Below are 21,000 nucleotides of genomic sequence, written 5' to 3'. Positions count from 1 at the left end.
TCAGCGTCAACGCTTCCCATTCACTTTGAATGGGTGACGTCAGGCGTTGCCGAACTGCATTGTGGATCCGTCGGCGGCGCTTCAGAAGCGTTCCTCGCTGCAGAAGTTGGGACCAGCTCAACTTTTCAAGCGCCGACGGAAGCGTCAGCCAATCAGATCGCTGTATGCAAATACACCAGCTCAGACAGTGGCCTATTGCTGACTGAATTTCATTGGCTGACGCTTCTATGACGATCGTTTCAGCTCCAACTTCAGACACGCCCTCTGTCAAGCGTTGACGCTGAAGCCCCGTGTGAATAGGGCGTAATGCTGCATTCACACCAGATGTGGATGAAGCGTCAAGCACAAGTGATTTACATGTTAAGTCAATGCAAAGATGCGAATAGACATCCTGCGGTGCGTTAACCAACCATGAGCTTGCTCTGATAGGGGTATGATTATGACTTAGTGCCTGTTGTTGGTGTCCCGAGGGGAAATCCTTTTACTGACACAGGACAACAGTTCAAACTATGCTCTGCTGAGTCGGAAGCACCGCTGAAAGCTCCCATCCTCCAGGTATAGTTTCTGGAGGAGTGGATGAACTCAGTGCTGGGTGCACCTCTGAAAGGATGTAGTGAACTCAGACACTGCGCTAAATGAATCTACGCTGTTTATCAGCACATAAACACAGCTAATCTCTCAATAAAATCCATGTTAGCCATTTAGCAACAAAGCTAGAGTCACTGGGCTGACACCATGATGTGTCTGTGTCTATTGTGAAGTGAATTTGACACACGAATGAAGTTGATTTGACACGCGAGTGAATCAGATACTGAATAATGTTAACTCGTCTATTAGTGTCGGATAGCCCCATTTATTCGGGAAGCATCAGGAAGCTGTAAAATGAGCCTATTTCCAAAAGAAATGGAGTGTTCCTTTAGCTGTCCAGCTCTAAACACATACCTTGGTTCAGGTAGGTGAGCGTCTCCTCGTGCAGTTTAACAGCTGGTGAGGTGGCGGCGCACATCACATACTGAAACGGAGGATTCTTGGTGTCGGACTCCACAGGAACGCTCACATCTTCCTGCTTAAAGATGGGCAGAGCCAACACATCACTGAGAAACAGAGACAGACACACAGAGAAACTGAGGTTATGAGATGAACCACAGACCCTCGCCATCAGCATGGAAATGGTTGTCATGGAAACAGGTATATAAGCACCTGCCACCTTACACCTATAGACACTTTAAAAACCACACGGCACATGACAAGCTTGTGCACACCGCAAACCCACAGACGTAGAGAGACATGTTCTCAGACGACTACTGAAGTACAAACCAAGAAGAATACAAGGGAGGACGCAGATCTATCGATTTTAAAAAATATATATATCATTACACTGCAGTAAACCAGTTAAACTCTGCTGCTATTTTAGGATTTCCGCCTGGATTTTGCCGACCCAAATTTAAAAGCTTCCCAAATCCACATGCAGAGGTGTAAATGCAAACATTTGGTATCATTTTAAAGAAAACCCTTTGAATTTTCACAAAACACTATTGAAAGTGTTTAAAATATCTGTGTATGTTGTCTGTGTTATAGTAAACACCTAAAGAGGCGCTTTTTGTATTTTTTTTATAAACTCAAATTTAACAGTGCACCTTAGGTTCTGTGTGGTCTAGCGTGCTGTAATTAATTTAGGTGGTTCCTGCACATGTCTGTAATCATAGAAAAAAAAAAGAAAACTGTCTCTACCATAATCTATGCAAAAGTTATTGTATTCCAACTGATGAGAGGTGCTGTACAAGCCACAGAGACCGATCACTGTTTTCGTATTTCACTATTCTTTTGTTTGATCAAACATAATTCACTGTGTTTGGACCACATCAGACATATAAAAGGATTACTTATGCACATCACCTCAAAAACAGAGAATAGCCCTGAAGCGCACAGCATAAGGTGAGAGATGACAGCTGTCTGTGCTATCTGGGGCTGCTTAGTGATCATAAATGTATTGTTTTCACTTCTGCGCCATGGAAACACCGCGATTTATTCGGCAACTGTTTGATATGTGAATATAATTCAGTAAAATGAACCATAGTACCATATGAGCACTGGCAAGAGCTTTCATTTGAGTTATAACTTGTACATGTGTCATATGAAAAATATGAAAATGAACCAATGTAAAATACCCAGCTCGGATATTCAAATACTGTGTATTTAAAGGGTCACGAAACACCAAAACACATTTTTTGAGCTGTTGACAGTCATATATGTGTCCCACACTGCTAAAAACACCATTAGGACACCTATATTTCACTAAAAAGTGTAAATTGGTTGTTTTTGCGTTATTTCAAGCAAATTCGTACTTCCTGTTTGAAACGAATTTTTGAAGCTGCGTCACGGTCATGACATAATATCGTGTATTCCAGCGTGCAGACTGGGCGTCTGTGCCAGAGTGAGTCTTATTACGTCTTACAGTGTGATGCATTAATGCATGAGTAAGGCTTGGTTCAAACCAATCAGCGCGCTCTATTGTGCAACTTCATTAATATTCATTATTGTCACCGTGTTTACACCACAGAGACGCCACGTTGTGTTGGCAAAAAAAGCGTGAAGTGTTGCTTTTATAGTTTGCTGCCGTTAAGTTTCGTTTTCATTTTCTCTCTGTGAGAGCTCAGCTGGATCACGTCTGGATTAACAGTGTACGTGACGATCGACAACAATAACTTACGTGTCTAAGGAGGATTATTGTTCACCTGAGAGCTGTTCTCATCTGCAAACGCTGAAATCTGGATTCGCTTGTAGTATTCTCTCCATAAAGACGCGGCTCTAGTTGCTGGTGATTGTCCTGTCTCTACAGATTTGGTAAGTGAGCGACCAGTGCTCTTTGTTTATTCAGTTTGTTCATATCGAATTAAGTTAACTATTGGACTGAGTGCAGAAATGTTAGCACCGCATTTTGTGACCGGAATAACACACGCGGCTTTCTGATGCTACCTGCCGTGTGTATCTAAGTTTTCCGGAGTTTTTTTTTCTCTCATTCGTCGTGCGGTATCAAGCATTGCATGAAAAATACACGCTTGCAGCAGTTCCTCGAATCAAATATCTCGTTTGTCGCGAGAGGCATGAATGAATTCCCTGAATGAAAGAGCCAAACTGCAGTTAAAGTCCACTATTTAATAATTTGGCAAATAATTCGACTACAGATGTCCCTGTAGGTTAAACACCATCACTTTCTCCTGTCTGTGTGGGTGTGTATTTTGACTCTGAAACTCGCGCGTGCACAAATAGACACTCCCACACCATCCCACTTTAGTTCCTCCGACACTCCCCCCTAAACAGAGCTGGACACGCCCACTTTTCTGACTTTTTCCAAAGTAGAGGTGTAAAAACACCCTGCTGAAACGAGGGGGTTTCATGGCCCTTTAAGTGTAAATAACTTTTGTACAGTAGAATAAAAACCTAAGTGATGCATATGTGCATAAAATATAGATTCTACACTTTCAAACAAAACCACTTAAAGGGGTCTGGTGCAATGCTAGCCCTTTAAATCTGAAAGCGAAAGTCTATGACCGTTACCGGGTCCGCAGAGTTTAATGGGATTATTGCAATTTTGTTTTAAAGAAAGCTTCAATGTGATTAGAAATTAGGTAAACACTGTTCTTTTTATATTCTCAAAGAATCCTAAAAGAAAACCTGAAATCTTTTCAACTTTCTTAAACAGAAAAATCAACATTTTATAATGATTTCCAAATAATTTGATTAATTGAGATGATTCTGCAGTGGGAATGCATCACCATAAAATCTAATAATCAATCTATAAGTTTCCCGACACATTTCCGTTGTGGTCTGTGCCATTTGCAGTGCATTTCTCTATATGCATGTGTTGTACAGGTGAATTAGGTGAGCTAAAATTGACCGTAGTGTATGTGTGTGAATGAGAGTGTATGGGTGTTTCCCAGTGATGGGTTGCAGCTGGAAGGGCATCTGCTGCGTAAAACATATGCTGGATAAATTGGCGGTTCATTCCACTGTGGTGACCCCTGATTAATAAAGGGACTAAGACGAAATGAAAATGAATGAATGAATCGTTGTTAAAAATCACAAATGATACAATTTACCTGAATGATTTTAAAATTGTTGCACAATCACAGGCATCAAAAACACATGCAAATGATAAATTCTAATACTAATTGCATATAATCCACACATTGCAAATATCTGTGTGAATGTGAATTATCACATTGCGATATCAATGCTGAAACAATATACTGTGCAGCTCTATATCGTACAACAAAAACTCCTTATCGTGACAGGCCTACTTGCGATGTGTCTAACCAATGATCAAATTGCGATACTAAAGCTGAAACGATATACTGTGCAGCCCTAATAAACATCCCACAGGCCTCTGGGGCAAATAAACACTGTCATCATCATGACTTTAGCTTTCTCTCTCTCACAAACACACATACAGGCAGTATCAGAGACAGCTAAATCCGCTGAGTCAGTCGGCTGGCATACACTTGATGTGACGTGACGTTTGTAACAGTGTGGACCGCAGGATCCCTCCTGTCTGCCAATCTGCAAGTGTTTTCAGCAATATGAGCAGCTCCACTGTAACATTCCGTTCCACAGCTGCTCATTCCACATGATCGCCAGTTAGATAATCAGAATCTCACAGCCTCGCTCACCTCCAGCGCAACTCATTAGCACCCCGTCACAGCACTGACTTACACATGCAGTGGGAAAATGATAAGCATGTCTGCATGATATCTGCTCTGCCAACCCAATTTGACCCGCTTCACTTAAAACACGGCAAACAGGAGTGCAAGCCTATAATTTATCAATTAAACGGCTAATGCTAGCTCAAAAAAAAACAAAAACAAGGATATATAGGAAGCTGGCATGAAGATAATACTGCAGTTCGGCATGCTGTAGTTGCATGTATTTATAACTGTTGCAGATGTTTCCAATTCCTCATTAGGTCAGAAACTACACGGAAGATGTGAAACTGCATATAATGCAATGCTTTTTTTAAAGTAAAAGGGATTTTATGCATGTAAAATGAACACTACCGGACAAAAGTCTTGTCGCCTATACAAGTTTTAGGAACAACAGATTAAAATTTGACTTCTAGTTGATCATTTAATGTCAGAAGTGGCTTATATGAAAGGCAAAGGCCTCTAGATTACACTTATTTTACCAAAATAAAATGAGATCATGCCTTGATTTTAATTATTTAAATATTGTCCAGTATAGAATATAAAGTCATGCTGCAGTGGAAACAGAATGAATATTGTGTCTGACTCCATCATGAGCTTGGAGGACTGCATCCATACATCTCTGCAATGACTCTAATCACTGATTAATAAAGTCATCTGGAATGGCAAAGAAAGCTTTCCTGCAGGACTCCCAGAGCTCATCAAGATTCTTTGGATTCATCTGTAAGGCCTCCTCCTTCATCTTACCCCAGACATGCTCAATAATGTTCATTTCTGATGACCGGGCTGGCCAATCCTGGATTATCTGGACCTTCTTTGTTTTCAGGAGCTTTGATGTGGAGGCTGAAGTATGAGGAGCGCTATCCTGCTGGAGAATTTGCCCTCTACTGTGGTTTGTAATGTAATGGGCAGCACAAATGTCTTGATATCTCAGGCTGTTGATGTTGCCATCCACTCTGCAGATCTCTCGCACACCCCCATACTGAATGTAACCCCAAATAATTAAATTTTTGTGAAAAGATGTCAATGTTGGAAAATAATATAATAATTGATAATATTGAATTTTATTATATTGGTATATTTTGTAATAGCTATATTTGTAAAGTATAAAGATTTTAAATGACAAGTAATTAGTGTGACTGTTTTAATATGATAATCATGAAATTTGACAGACAAGTTATTATTATTTGTTGTGTATAAAACTGCTATTAGATCAATACCAGACTACAATTTAGCTAACGTCTTCTCTAAATCATGGTGTAAATTTCTCATTTCTACTAAACGTTATTTAAATATCTAAACAATAAAATCCAGTTTTAAAATTCAATGCGTTAAAGTCAGTATAAACTAACAATGTGTCATTTAAAATGCTACTTTAGACGTCTATTTACTATGAAAGTCATTTTAGGCATCTAAGAAAATAGAGATCAAGTTTAAACTGGCCGAAGATTAATTTTAACAGATGCAAACAATTAAAATCAGTGACAAGCATAACATAAAATAAACAGGATATTTCAACTTCATGTTTTTTTCCTTGGTTTAAAGCTTCCATGATGAAACACATCAGATTAAAACAAGTGTAAAGTGATATTTTGCCGACTTGCACTGCTCTCTGCCAGCTCAGACGAGTGCATGACAGTGTGTGTCTGTGTTTGTGTGGCTGTGTGTGTGTGTTGTCACGTGATATGCGTTTTCAGCGGACGGAGAGCTGTTCAGAAATGCTAGGTAAAACACGATGTGGATCATTTTCATTCATAAATGGCATTTTAATACCAAGACATATTAGTGTAAACGAGGCCTAAGTGTGTATTTTTTGCGAGCAGGTTCGCAACGGGGGCGGAGAATCGGCGATGATGGCTCAGCATCAAGTTGTCTATTGGCCATCGGAGATGGACAATGGCATCGTCTATCGGCCCAACCCTAATGTGCAATATCCATGTGTGATCATTGATATTTATTTTATGTACTAGTTGTTTATCTAAATTTGACCAATCAGATGAGGCCTTCCTATCTGCGTGCCCAGTAGTTGCTGTTCTGCTATTGGCTGGTGTAGGTGTGAAACTCTTTGAAACTGACCCTTCAAGGCTTCGATCTAAATTGTGGCATTTTGTTGATTGTAGCTTTAAATTCAAATGAGAATCTTTTTAAATGACTCAATTGGCGGACGACTGCTTCTCAATCAGGGCTGTTTATGCTAATGAGGGAGAGACGGTCACTAATGGGCGGGGTTTTCCCCCTCTGATGACACATACAAAGGGAGAATGTCAATCAAAGTGTTTCTGCAGACTGTTTTTGTCAAGTGTGATTATAAAAAATAAATTTAATTCATTTTTACCATTAGAGGCTGCTTATATTCATACGCTGTTGCTAAAAAACTGAGTTTAAACCCAATATAAACGTGACTTTAGCATAATAGGACCCCTTTATAACATAAAATAAAAAGCAGCCACGTGTATATTTTAACCCAAGCCTCTGAGGACAAATTATGGCTCATTTTCCCATAAACACCGTCTGGTCCTGTAAGGCCAATAGAGGACCGTGTCAATCTGCAGGGTGTTGAGAAGTAGCGAGAAACTTGATATCGCAGGGGGAGAGCATGTGAACACTACAGCGCTCCAAAAAACTCTTCAGGCACTCGCACACTTGCAGAATAACAGAGCGCTCTGGGAAAACGCTGATGCTGCACTTTCCACCGCACGCTCCAGGAGCCGCCACATCCCGGAGAAACTGCTCCATGGAAGCAGACCTCAGGCACATATTAATGTGCGTTTCTATCACACAGACTGTATTTCAAACTCCTTTTGGCCAAGTGGGAATAGTCAGAGCTGTGGGCAACTTGGAGAATCTACATATACAGTTGAAGACTCAATTATTAACCCTCCTGTGATATTGTAATTGATATTGTAAGTGCTGTTTAACAGAGTACGGACATTTTTATCAGCATTTCCTTTGATATTTTTCTTCTGAAGAAAGATTCATTCGTTTTAGTTTGTCTGGAATAATAATAATAAATAGTAATAATAATATTAATATTATGTCAAAAATTAGGGGTGTAACGTTTGATCCGTGATTCGTACGGATCACAACCCACGGTTAGCACACGTTAGCACACGCATTAAACTATGAATAACTGATCTGTAAAATGAGAGTTATTATATTAGTTTAGTGTGAGTTATTAGCTTATGTATGTTATTGGGATGGTATTCTAAAGTTGCAACTATTCCTCATTTACTAAGAGTTAATAAATGAAGAATAGCTGAAACTAGAATAACATCGCAATAACGTATATAAACTATTGACTGATACTTAACAAGTCTTTAGTAAGTAATTTACAAACATCTTCATGATCTATTACTCATGTATTAGGTATAGTTATAAATCATTAAAATACAGTAACAAGTCATTTATAACTCGTTAACTAAAAACTTGTAAGTTATCTTTTGGCTATCTATAAGGCACATTTATAAATAATTAACAAATTATCAAACAAGCCATTTATAACCTATAACTAACAGTTTATTAGTGATTTATTAATTAGTTATAATGGATAGTTATTCTAAAGTGTTACCCAATAACTTGACTAATTAAACTAACTTGCCATGTCAATAACTAATCTAGCTGAGCCATTATATTACATGTGAACCTGAATATTAGTATCTCGCAAAATAATTCCTTATATTGTCATAATGGATAAAACTAATTAGTTATTTAAAATTAGTGATTAAAATAGTTTTCTTTTTTAAGTATAAGGGAAAAAACTCTTCATTAAACATTAGTTGAGAAATATTTGAAAAATATTTGAAATTTCCCATTAGGACTATTAATTTCCCTTAACTAACTTCTTTTAACTGGTTCAAATGCTCCAAGGTGATCAATAAAATGTTAAAAGCATTATGTAAATGATATTTGTTCATTCAATATTACCTAAATAAAACTAATTGTGGTATTCAAATGCTGTGAAATCTGAAAAACTTGGCATGAGGTTTTAATTAACTGGAAAACCAATACAGATCTATGAATGAAAAGTTCACGATAAGCTTCTGAAAGCACAGCGTTGTTTGTTAGTAACACTTAGAAATCAGAAATTATTTCATAATTGATATTTTCCACACTATATTTCTAATGACAGATAGTCTGACAGTGCCAACAGAATCCTGTAATCCTCTAAGTAAGTAAAACCTCACCCTAAAGTTGTTCCAAACCTAAAAAAAAACATACTACTGTATGTGTACGTCAATAGCTATGAATGTCTTCAAGATATCATCTTTTGTGTTCAGCAAAAGATAAAAAAACTCAAACAGGTTTAGAACGAGTAGAGTATGAGTAAATGATATCAGATTTTTAAAAAAGGGTTTAAACGGAGGTCAGAGCCAGCTCCAAACAGGCTGGTCAGCTTCAAGTGTTTGCTCTTCAGTGTTTGGACGCTCAGTAATGACTTTAAACCACACTGAACTGAGCTAAACTGAACTGAACTTAAACACTAAAACCTGAACTACCCTGATCCAGTTACTACCATCTATGTGAAGCTGCTTTGACACAATCTACATTGTAAAAGCGCTATACAAATAAAGCTGAATTGAATTGAAGTGTGCTTTATAAAATTCATGGAGTTTTGTTCATTTACTTCAATTGACTCCAAACTATTGTGTTTTATTAACGTCTACACCACCCTAAACCCAACCACATAGTAACCAGTTGCTTTGTGTAAATGTCTACACTAGGGCTGAACAATATATTGTTTGTGCATCGATACTGCAATGTGTGTATCCACAATAGTCACATCGAAGGATTAGATCAGGGGTGTCCAAACTCGGTCCTGGAGGGCCGGTGTCCTGCAAAGTTTAGTTCCAACCCCAATCAATATTATTTACAATAATAAACAATTATTAATACAACAGCAAATAATGCTTCAGTTCGAACGCACATCTGAATCAGTTAATTTCTGTTTATGACTAAGTAGCTACAACTGCGACAATCTCTTTAAAAGAACCACTCACAAAGTGAAATTTTGAATTACTCTGATTTATGAAATTTTTGACAACTTCATAAAGCCCAATTTTGTTGAAAAAATGTTTTTTTGGTACCAAATTTCGTTTGGTATAATTTGTATCTTTATTTTAATGCCAACTACAAAATAAACAAAAAATGAAGTCAGGGTATCTGTAGATAACAAGATGTCAAATGTAAGACTTTTTAAGACCTTTTAAAGACCATTAAGTATTAAATTTAAGACCTATATCGCAATTTGAAAAACTCGCGAGAGAAAATGTAAAATCACAAAATTAGTAGTAAAATAAAGTTATTTAAATTGAACAGTACTAAAGAAAGGTTAATGCACCATTAAACTACAGAAAAAAACAAACAAACACCTTAATGCTAATTTATACTTTCGCCTGGCGCCACATCGCACAACTTACGAAACGGATGAGGCTTTTATACTTGACGCGGTCACCATTAAGATATTCTTTTAAATGACAGGGGTGGTCAAAAAAAACACAGTAAAGTCAGACGAATAAAAATAAAAATAAGACCTGTGCAAAAATATTTAAGACCTAGAACAACGAATTTAAGACCTTTAAAGACTTTAAATTTTGATTTTTAAATTTTCAGACTTTTTAAGACCCCGCTGGAAGTTTTAGGTGAAGTGGGATAATACTTGCAAATAATACTTTTAGGTTTTAAGGGAATTATGAATTACATTCAAGTAGGCCTATTATAACAAAATATAGTATGTCTGACAATATCTTTATAATTTGAGTTATGAGTTACAGTATCGCAATAATACTTGGTATCGTGATACTTGAACTGGTATAGTACCGTAAGATTAATTGTATCGCGACATCCCTACAGACATGCCAAGTATTACGATAATATCACTACAGCCGTCATAGATGACTTCAGAATACATATCAAATATCCGAATGACGTAATGACAGACGGTTTGTTTCGGTGCGCAGTCTCATATGACGTAACTGAGTTCAACGTTCGCCTTGTCCTATTAAACTAATAATCATGTTATTCGCGAATAGTTTAAAAGCCTTTGAAACAACACACACGGTACTGATACACGTAAACAAATCCCGCGCTCGTGCATTAATTTCCGATCTCATAATCGAGGAGCATTAAAAGAACAGCCTGTTCCAGGAAGTAACATCACTTCAAACACGCTTGTTTCTCTCTTCACTACAAACACACTATGACTATCAGATACAAACGTGTGGATGCTTATTAATAATATACCAGCAGCCTCAAACAAATGTTAGTACTCATTAGCTGTGCTCAAGATGGACAGACAAGGATGCAACTCGTTGTCTATTGTTTTGAGCTAGCCATAGCCACTCTCTCACTTAGCTCAGCTTCATCCTGCACACAACAAAAGCATCTCCCCGAGGGGCTACATGATAAATAACGCTCTTAAATCATGAATCCATCCAACATATGTTACTCAAAACAAATCCAGAGGTTTGCAACATAAACACTGAGGGCAAGACAGCTAGCCAACTGCGTTAGCTCGCCGTCAGGGCTGCATCGCCCCAGGTTTATTATGGACTCTTGGAAAGCTGTTGATTGCAGTGCATGCTGCTCTAACCTCATGCTGTACGCGCCCGCCCCGAGCTCCTGCCCGATGCCCGACAAACTGGCATCGAAGTCGTGCACGAGCCCAGACTCGATGGTAGCATCGTCCATCTTCAGCACCCACGCCATGGCGCCCAGATCCTTCTCCTCCGACTCTAACCGGAGCGCCGCCAGCTTCACTGTGTAGCCGACAGCACCTGCGCGGAGCTCGCCTTGCCGCAGCTAGTCCCACCACAGCTGGTTAGTTACCCAAACACGGAAGGCTAGCTGTTAAAAGCAGGGCAAACGGCTCTAACGTTAGCCCCGAGTGCCGTGTGCCTCGCCATTGCTTCAGTTTCACAGTAACACAGGCGAGAAATAACAAAAGTCAGATTCTCCAGAACAGACGCGTTTCCAGCTCACTGTGGTACCGCATATGCATTAGCACACATCATTTTCCCCCTGTATGCGATCTTCCATTATATAAACGCAGGGTGGGAGGACGCTGTCACCGCTTTCACACGCAATGTCCGCTCGAGTAAACACGAGAGAGCGTCTTCTTCTAATCCTGACCGCAGCAGGGTTGTGTTTGTACAAAAGCTGTCCTCCGAAAGCGCTCGCCCAGTTCCATCGTGCTAGTGAGTCGTTCCGGAGGATCACATTAACAGCAGCTCGATGCGGCCCTCCGTCTGTCCGTCTGCCACCATTCAAACCGCAAACTCGAGCTGCAGCCGCTGCGGGATCCGCTCGGGATTCTGACAGCCAATCACGGAGCTCTGCGAGCTGCGCTCAGCCAATCCGATTCCGAGGATCTGCCGTCACCGTCTGCCCGACTAGCGCTCCCATTCACGTTGCAATATGGTAGATAAATGTAAAAACAAACGCTCTCAGGACTACTCATATTATTCGCAAACAGTATCGTCATGGCTTTTTTGCTAATTTTAATTCCTCTGGCTATTACTTTTCTGTTCTACCTGTAATAATATGTAACATTACTGGTTGAAATTCTGTGCAAATTGTAGTTCTCTTGTTGTTATATGTGTTCATTAGCAAATAATAATAATAATCACCAGTGTGCGAATTATACACTGACGGCTGGGGGATCTCGGATACAAGCGGCCGAAATGACTTTCCGAAGGGTGGCAAGGCGCACTCTTATGGATCGGGTGAGGAGCTCTGACTCCCGGAAGGAGCTTAGAGTATAGCCGCTGCACCACCACATCGAGAGAAGTCAGCTGAGGTGGCTCGGGCATCTGTTTCATATGCCTCCTGGATACCTTAGAACAGGGGTGGCCAATCCTGTTCCTGGAGAGCCACCTTCCTGCAGATTTCAGTTGCTACCCATATCAAACACACCTGAACCAATTAATTAGGACCTGAACACCACGTGATAATTACAGGTAGGTGTGTTTGATATGGGTTGCACTTGCAACTGAAATCTGCAGGAAGGTGGCTCTCCAGGAACAGGATTGGCCACCCCTGCCTTAGAAGGTGTTCCAGGCATGTCCCACCGGGAGGAGGCCTCGGGGAAGACCCAGGACATGATGGAGGGACTCGGGATCCCCCCGGAGCTGGAGGAAGAGTCTGGAGGGAGGGAAGTCTGGTGTTCTCTCCTAAAACTGCTGCCCCCACAACCCGGCTCCGGTAAAGTGGCATGAATGAATGAATGAACTGAGGAAATAAAGCTACTATTTAAAGTAAACAGAATTTAAATAAATTGTGTGAAATCTGTCTTTTTGAGCCGGTGTTTTAAATAACTCTGTCTATTACAACTTGCCCCGCAGGTGGGGTAAACAGTTACATTTTTACTCCTGGCACTTGTGGCAATACTGCACAGAAACCATAAGTCCGGCGATCACAACACCAGTGCTCATTTGTAGGAGAGGCTTGTGTGTTGTTGGTAAAACAATCTGGTTTGTCTAACCCCGTTACTTTGTTCAATATTTGGCCAAAACCAAAAAGTGTCACTTTGTGCCACGCTCTCCCCAATAAGTACATTTATGTTTATATTTTATTTATAATACAATTTTATCCTCTAATACAAGTAGTCGTATTAATGTACCATACCTTTCATTTGACCTGCTCAAAGAAAACACTTCTGTACATATCAAACAAAACTCCAGGACATGCACAGAACAACATCAGCATTTTCAGCAAATAAATGTATTATCCCGCTTTGCTGTTTGAGCGCTGCTGTTCAGTGAGTTCTTCAACACCTGTGTTTGGTCATTGTATTCCCACACTCGACAGAAAGGGCTGTGATCGGTGGTCAGCGCGGCTCTATTTTTAAAAACTTACAGCATAATTTATTAAAATGGACGCGAGTCTCGTCAGCTCTCCTCTTTGGTGATGCAGCTGTAGGTTGGAGGGCAGGTTAGCAGAGCAGTAATCAGCCCGATTTAAAGTCATTGGTTTAATTTGTTGCGTTCACTTTAATGAAATAAAGAGACGTGTAAAAATTAGATACAGTTTTTAAATCTAGATTAATCTCACTGTTATCTTGGAATTAATCTAGATTAAGAACAGGTCTAGATTAGATATTTGAGAACGGGTTTCTCAAGCCAGGTGGCGCATTAGACCAGGGGCTCATCTCCTGTTTCCAAAATGCACCTTAAACTTCTTGAGAAACTGTTCTAGTATGATAATTGGTGATGACAATAAATGATGTTTAATAAGATGTGCTTGTGTTTACTAACTGTTTACTCAGTTAAAGATGAATTTAGCACTGTAGGCCTACATAAGCCCCAAACAGCGATTTTTGATTATCTTAATCCGACTAAAGTCATACCAGAACTAAACAGAAATGGAATTAAGAAGTGGAGAACGCAGATATTAGTGGCATTATTGAAGTAAACAATCAAACTATTACCATCATGTAGGACTTCTCGCCATATTTACCGACAAGATCCACGCACCCAGCTGTCAGTAAAGGACCGTGCACGCACACACACCCACAGCGAAATGCGGAAGTTTTTTTCTTTCCATTTGGCGTGCGTTATTAAATTCCATAACACTCTCACCAGTCCTTAGTCCTTATTTGCGTCTAATATCCCAGTTTGTCACAGGGGCATGATGGAAATGTTCATGAGTGAATGTGAAACTGCTGAACTGCAGTTAAAGTCAGCCAAAATTACATGAAACTCTTACATGAAAGCAATTCACGTAAACACCTTAATTATATTGTCTATTAAGGCAAATAACTAGATTACTGACGTCCATGTAAGCGTAGTCAGTAGTGTCTTCGAAGTAAGTGAAAGATCCGGAAGGGCATCCTGCTGATTTGATTTAGAAGGGTATTTTTTTAATCAGACGCTCACCGGTTTGACTTTCATTCACCATCATTCATTTTAAAAAGCACCAACTCCATTTTATTTCTATATGTTTTAGTCGAACGCATAAACTCGACAGGAGCCTGATAGTCAGATGTGGAGCTAACATTAATCAGATTCACTCTAGTGAACTGCTTCCACATTAGCACGTCACGTTTGATGTGGTACTTTCACAGTAGGAATACACACAGGTTCACAGACTCGTTCTCGCCACCTACAGGGCCCTATCATACATCCGGCGCAATGTGCCGCAAGGCGCGGCGCAATAGTCTTTTGCTAGTTTCAGCTTTGCGTCTTTCCTTGACGCAAGAGTCGTTTTGAGGCGTTGCGCTACAGTGTTTAAATAGCAAATGCATTAGCGCTCATATGTGCGCCCATAGGCGTTCTCGTCTAAAAAGGAAGGTGTTCTGAGGCGCATTGCTGGCGCGTTGCTATTTTGAGAAACTAAAATAGATTTTTCATTAGACCAAAACAAACCCGGTCTAAACTCCAGCGCAGAGCAGCGCCTCGCTTACGCACTGCTTAATACACACAAGAGAGCAATAGACAAATATCTTTACATATGAAAAAATTTAAATATTAAGCATATATATAGGATATAATTAGAATAGATATAGGATATAAATATAAAGGATTCAAATATTACAAAACATTATTAATTTCTAGCCTACATAAATATGAAAAACCACTGCTTTTATGTCTTCTTCATCTCGGGAGGCTTTTTCAGTTCATTCATAACAATTTGCTTTTGTATAATGTTATTATTATTAGCAGTATTATTTAATATATCCATATTTATATTTGTTTTATTAAAAACAAGCTTAGATTAGTCCAACTGCAGGTTTTAGATCATATGGGGCACAGCATGTGTTTTAGGATATAACTCAGGTTTTTGAGCACACTTCGTTATTATTGTTCATTTATTCGTTTGCTGGAAATTAGAACTGAATTTAGAAATAGTTTTGAAACGAATATTTGCGCTTAATAAACTCATTTAATTATTTATAGACTAATTGATGTCTGTGCGTAAAGGTTTCCCTATCCTAGAGCGAAAGTGAAAGTACATCCATTATCTCTCATTCTCACGCAGTAGATGCTCTGTTTAACAGTTTTCTGTTAAAAAACTGTTAACTGTTTGCTAGTGAAATGCTCATTTTTTCCACTTAGACTTATTTGCGTCCTGTAAATAGCGAATGCGCTTATGGTGCGACACAGCTGGCTCTTAAAGGTAATGGGAGATGAGACTCTGATTGGTTTATTCTAAAAACACACCTATAACTCATTAAGAAAATAAACTCAACCCTTTTAGACCATGCGCCATGGCGCAAAGCGGATTTTCCCGTCCTTAAATTAGCAAAAATGCGTTCTGACATGCCCTGAAATCGATTGCGCCCTGCGTTTTGCGCTCTGTACATGGACCGTCAAAATAGAGCCCACAGTGTAATTCGGCCAGATATACATCCGTGCTAAAATATCAAGGTGAAAGTCATCAGAGCTTGCATAGAACAGACCCAGCTCACACCCAAACTTTGAGAATAGATGGATATTTTGTTTTAATCACCCGATAAGAGCCTCGCGTTAACACAGCACGTTAACGCCGATTATGGCCCCCCACCACTAGTAAAAACACAAAATAATGAAATAAATCACGTCAAAAATCGTGAAGAGACAGTCGTTTCATTACTGTACATTTTCTTTATTTTAATTTCATCGTTAGCACAGTTCTAGAAATGCAACGGGAAGAAACAGAGCTTCCTCACGGGGGGAGAAAGAGCGACACCTACAGGAAGGAAGTGACACGACAATTGCGGCATTTAGATGCGTAAATACATTTCTACAAATTCCCCATCAGAGAAGAATGACACTATGCTACTCAAAAGAATCCACACGCCTTCAGGACGTCACAAGACCTTCTCAAATATTCCTCGTTGTTATGGTATACATAGATACATGTTTCCTATGTGGGGTGTGTGGTTTCACATGTGGCCTCTTGGGGGCGACCAATGCGTCCAGGTACGCGACCAGATAAAAAGGTTTGGTTTTATTTTCGTGACATGCATATAGCCAAGCAAAGTATGCCTTATAATAAAGCAAGCTGGACCAACCGCTCACTGTTATGAACTGATATGACCGTTAATAATCGATTAGGAACGTTAACGACACGTCACTCGCACCAGGAAGTTTCGTACTTCATCTTAAAAATCATAGTTCGATAAAAAGAAATGATCTCCGCGCTGCACAGAAACACACCAGGACTCTCTCCGCAGGATTTAGCGGTCTTCTCACCGTGAAGCAGAGTCTCAGAGTCGCAGGAGGCTGCATGCGGCGGTGTGTGTTTCTGTGGGCAAGCGCAGGTGTGTGTGTGTTGGTGTTTGCATTTGAGTTAAAAAGCCGGCCGGGGTGCTGTAGTTGAGGACGGTGCGGTTACAGGCCCTGCCCTCCCACATCTGAAGACTGGTCACTGCCGCTGGAGCCGCTCTGAGCTCGCTTTATGTACAGATTCAACAGTTTCAGCTGGAGGGGAGAGAGAGAAATAGTGAGAGAGAGACACAGAGGACAAACATGTTAAATTTACAATTACAGGTTAGAGTAAAAGGTGGTCGCACACCGGAGCAGAGTTAAAAATTGTTTGAGAAATCAATTCGGCATAGATTAAGATTTTCAAAATGCATCGCTTTTCTCTCTGTGATCGATTCTGAGCTTAGTTTTTAACAATAAACGGCGCTCTAGGCTAGATTTAAACAGTAGACGGCGTTCTAGGCTAGTTTTTAAACAGGAGACAGCCTTTTAGGCTAGTTTCAAACAGCAGATGACACTCTAAGCTATATTTTATCAGTAGACGGTGCTCTAGGCTAGTTTTTAACAGTAGACGGCGCTCTAGGCTAGTTTTTAACAGTAGATGGTGCTCTAGGCTAGTTTTTAACAATAGATGGTGCTCTAGGCTAGTTTTAAACAGTAGATGGGGCTCTAGGCTAGTTTTTAACAGTAGACGGCGCTCTAGGCTAGTTTTTAACAGTAGATGGTGCTCTAGGCTAGTTTTTAACAATAGATGGTGCTCTAGGCTAGTTTTAAACAGTAGATGGGGCTCTAGGCTAGTTTTTAACAGTAGATATCACTTGATGCTATATTTAAACAGTAGACGGTGTTCTAGGCTAGTTTTTAAATAGGAGACAGCAATCTAAGCTAGTTTCAAACAGCAGATGACACTCTAGGCTAGATTTTAACAGTAGACAGCGCTCTAGGCTAGTTTTTAAATAGCGGACTGCATTCTAGGCTAGTTTTCAAACAGCGGATGGCGCTCTATTCTAGTTTTTAAAAGTAGATGGCGTTCTAGGCTGGTTTTCAAATAGCGGACTGCATTCTAGGCTCGTTTTCAAACAGCAGATGGCGCTCTAGGCTAGTTTTTAAACAGTGGACGGCGCTCTAGGCTAATTTTTAACAGCGGATGGGGCTTTAAGCTTGTTTTTTAACAGTGCTCTAGGCTAGTTTTTAACATCCATGGTGCTCTAGGCTAGATTTTAACAGTAGACGGCGCTCTAGGCTGGTTTTTAAACAGTGGACGGCACTCTAGTCTAATTTTGAAATAGCAGATGGAGCTCTAGGCTAGTTTTTAAACAGTGGACGGAGCTCTAGGCTAGTTTTTAACAGTAGACGGCGCTCTAGGCTAGTTTTTAACAGTAGATGGTGCTCTAGGCTAGTTTTGAACAATAGATGGTGCTCTAGGCTAGTTTTAAACAGTAGATGGGGCTCTAGGCTAGTTTTTAACAGTAGATATCACTTGATGCTATATTTAAACAGTAGACGGTGTTCTAGGCTAGTTTTTAAATAGGAGACAGCAATCTAAGCTAGTTTCAAACAGCAGATGACACTCTAGGCTAGATTTTAACAGTAGACAGCGCTCTAGGCTAGTTTTTAAATAGCGGACTGCATTCTAGGCTAGTTTTCAAACAGCGGATGGCGCTCTATTCTAGTTTTTAAAAGTAGATGGCGTTCTAGGCTGGTTTTCAAATAGCGGACTGCATTCTAGGCTCGTTTTCAAACAGCAGATGGCGCTCTAGGCTAGTTTTTAAACAGTGGACGGCGCTCTAGGCTAATTTTTAACAGCGGATGGGGCTTTAAGCTTGTTTTTTAACAGTGCTCTAGGCTAGTTTTTAACATCCATGGTGCTCTAGGCTAGATTTTAACAGTAGACGGCGCTCTAGGCTGGTTTTTAAACAGTGGACGGCACTCTAGTCTAATTTTGAAATAGCAGATGGAGCTCTAGGCTAGTTTTTAAACAGTGGACGGAGCTCTAGGCTAGTTTTTAACAGTAGACGGCGCTCTAGGCTAGTTTTTAACAGTAGATGGTGCTCTAGGCTAGTTTTGAACAATAGATGGTGCTCTAGGCTAGTTTTAAACAGTAGATGGGGCTCTAGGCTAGTTTTTAACAGTAGACGGCGCTCTAGGCTAGTTTTTAACAGTAGATGGTGCTCTAGGCTAGTTTTTAACAATAGATGGTGCTCTAGGCTAGTTTTAAACAGTAGATGGGGCTCTAGGCTAGTTTTTAACAGTAGATATCACTTGATGCTATATTTAAACAGTAGACGGTGTTCTAGGCTAGTTTTTAAATAGGAGACAGCAATCTAAGCTAGTTTCAAACAGCAGATGACACTCTAGGCTAGATTTTAACAGTAGACAGCGCTCTAGGCTAGTTTTTAAATAGCGGACTGCATTCTAGGCTAGTTTTCAAACAGCGGATGGCGCTCTATTCTAGTTTTTAAAAGTAGATGGCGTTCTAGGCTGGTTTTCAAATAGCGGACTGCATTCTAGGCTCGTTTTCAAACAGCAGATGGCGCTCTAGGCTAATTTTTAAACAGTGGTCGGCGCTCTAGGCTAGTTTTTAACAGCGGATGGGGCTTTAAGCTTGTTTTTTAACAGTGCTCTAGGCTAGTTTTTAATATCCATGGTGCTCTAGGCCAGTGGTTCTCAAAGTGGGGGTCGGGACCCCCCGAGGGGTCGCGGGGCAATGAAGGGGGGTCGCCTGGTGATTTCCAAAAATCTATTTATTTTTAATAAACCATAAGAATTAACATATTTTATCCATAACTATACTGAAAATAAAAATAGTCGTTTATAGTTACTATATACTATATAGTTACTATAGTAGCTTATAGTTACTAGTTCTATTGGATTGCGACCCCTGGGGTAATTACATTATATTAAAGGCAGCAATAGCGTCAGATGCATTTTGATTTTATAACATCAGGTTATACTTTCTTTACATTTAAAGCACTGACACAAATTGAATTGGTGTCTTTGCGTCATTGCATGCAAGGTTTCTGTATTTATAACCACCTCAGAGGATATTGGGGGTCGCGAGTCACTGGCATTGTTATTTTGGGGGTCGCGGGCTGAAAAGTTTGGGAACCCCTGCTCTAGGCTAGATTTTAACAGTAGACGGCGCTCTAGGCTGGTTTTTAAACAGTGGACGGCACTCTAGTCTAATTTTGAAATAGCAGATGGAGCTCTAGGCTAGTTTTTAAACAGTGGACGGAGCTCTAGGCTAGTTTTTTAATAGCAGATGGCACTCTAGGATAGTTTTTAAACAGTGAACGGAGCTCAATGCTAGTTTTTAACAGTGGACGGACCTCTAGGCTAGTTTTTAAACAGTGAACGGAGCTCTAGGCTAGTACTTAACAGCGGATGGGGCTTTAAGCTGGTTTGTACCAGTGCACAGCGCTCTAGGCTAGTTTTAACAGCCATGGCGCTTCAGGCTAGATTTTAACAGTAGATGGTGCTCTAAGCTTTTCCTAAAAGCTTTTCTAAGTTTTAATTATTCAGTGTCTGAGCTAGGATAATCATGCACATTTTATCAAAGTACACAGTTCTGTGATCAGTAGTAAATCTTCTCCAAAAACAGCTGTAAATCACCCTAAGCTGCATGAATCATGTTTTATTATCAACGGATGAGCTTTACTGGGCTTTTTTTGAACTGCTGATAAAAATCAGCCAACCACTGGCATGGTAGTGCTGGAAAAGCCCAAGATCATTTTTCAAATCACTCTGATTGGATTCAACTGGAAGAAGAAACTCATGTACACCATATGATGCTTTGAGAACAAGTAAATAATGAGACAATTAAACAAATTAAGTGAACTAACTCTTCAACATCTCTCACTTGTGATCAGATTGAAGGAAAAATGTAAACAAGGCCACAAAAAAATAGTTTAAATTTTAATGGCTTCTCGTCTGGTGTGCAACTCTCGAATAAAAAGTAAACGGCTCACCTTGCTGCCAGACAGCTGGCTGAGGTGAGGTTTCAGATCCTCTCCGATGACGGCATAGATGGCCACAAGGCAAAATACACAGGCCTTTCGTACACTGCTCTCAGAGTTATCATAACCCTGCAAAGGAGAGAGAAAGAGAGAATGATGATC

General features: G+C 40.0%; 2 protein-coding genes and 1 long non-coding RNA gene across 63 annotated transcripts in view; 1 reads left to right on the top strand and 2 right to left on the bottom strand.

The window, feature by feature from the left end:
• The window catches only part of ubp1 (upstream binding protein 1), a 39,006-nt gene extending 27,029 nt beyond the window's left edge, over positions 1–11,977 (bottom strand). For 6 of the 7 annotated variants that reach the window (XR_015515633.2, XR_015515630.2, XR_015515631.2 and 3 more), the window contains exons 1-2: positions 11,290–11,977; positions 943–1,094 (exon numbers count right to left, since the gene is read on the bottom strand). Coding sequence is in view for 2 of the 7 variants with exons in the window: in XM_087293809.2 (XP_087149935.1) it covers positions 943–1,094; positions 11,290–11,405 (268 nt within the window). In the remaining 5 variants the exon portion in view is untranslated. 7 annotated transcript variants of the gene reach the window in all.
• Positions 11,978–16,115: 4,138 nt separating this feature from the next.
• On the top strand, positions 16,116–20,914 carry LOC148679856 (uncharacterized). Its single transcript, XR_015945490.1, has 3 exons — positions 16,116–17,689; positions 18,110–18,960; positions 20,083–20,914. It is a non-coding gene; the product is annotated as an uncharacterized LOC148679856 (long non-coding RNA).
• The window catches only part of clasp2 (cytoplasmic linker associated protein 2), a 102,434-nt gene continuing 97,690 nt past the window's right edge, over positions 16,257–21,000 (bottom strand). For 53 of the 55 annotated variants that reach the window (XM_087294178.2, XM_087294179.2, XM_087294182.2 and 50 more), the window contains 2 exon segments: positions 20,851–20,967; positions 16,260–17,098 (listed from right to left, as the gene is read on the bottom strand). In XM_087294178.2, the coding sequence (XP_087150304.1) occupies positions 17,009–17,098; positions 20,851–20,967 (207 nt within the window). In that variant the 3' untranslated portion in view covers positions 16,260–17,008. 55 annotated transcript variants of the gene reach the window in all.

Source organism: Danio rerio, chromosome 19 (assembly GCF_052040795.2).
Source record: "Danio rerio strain M-AB ecotype USA chromosome 19, GRCz13ab, whole genome shotgun sequence".
NCBI classification, from domain to species: domain Eukaryota; kingdom Metazoa; phylum Chordata; class Actinopteri; order Cypriniformes; family Danionidae; genus Danio; species Danio rerio.
The sequence above is the reverse complement of the archived record's forward strand: the minus strand, read 5'-3'. Positions and strand labels throughout refer to the sequence as shown.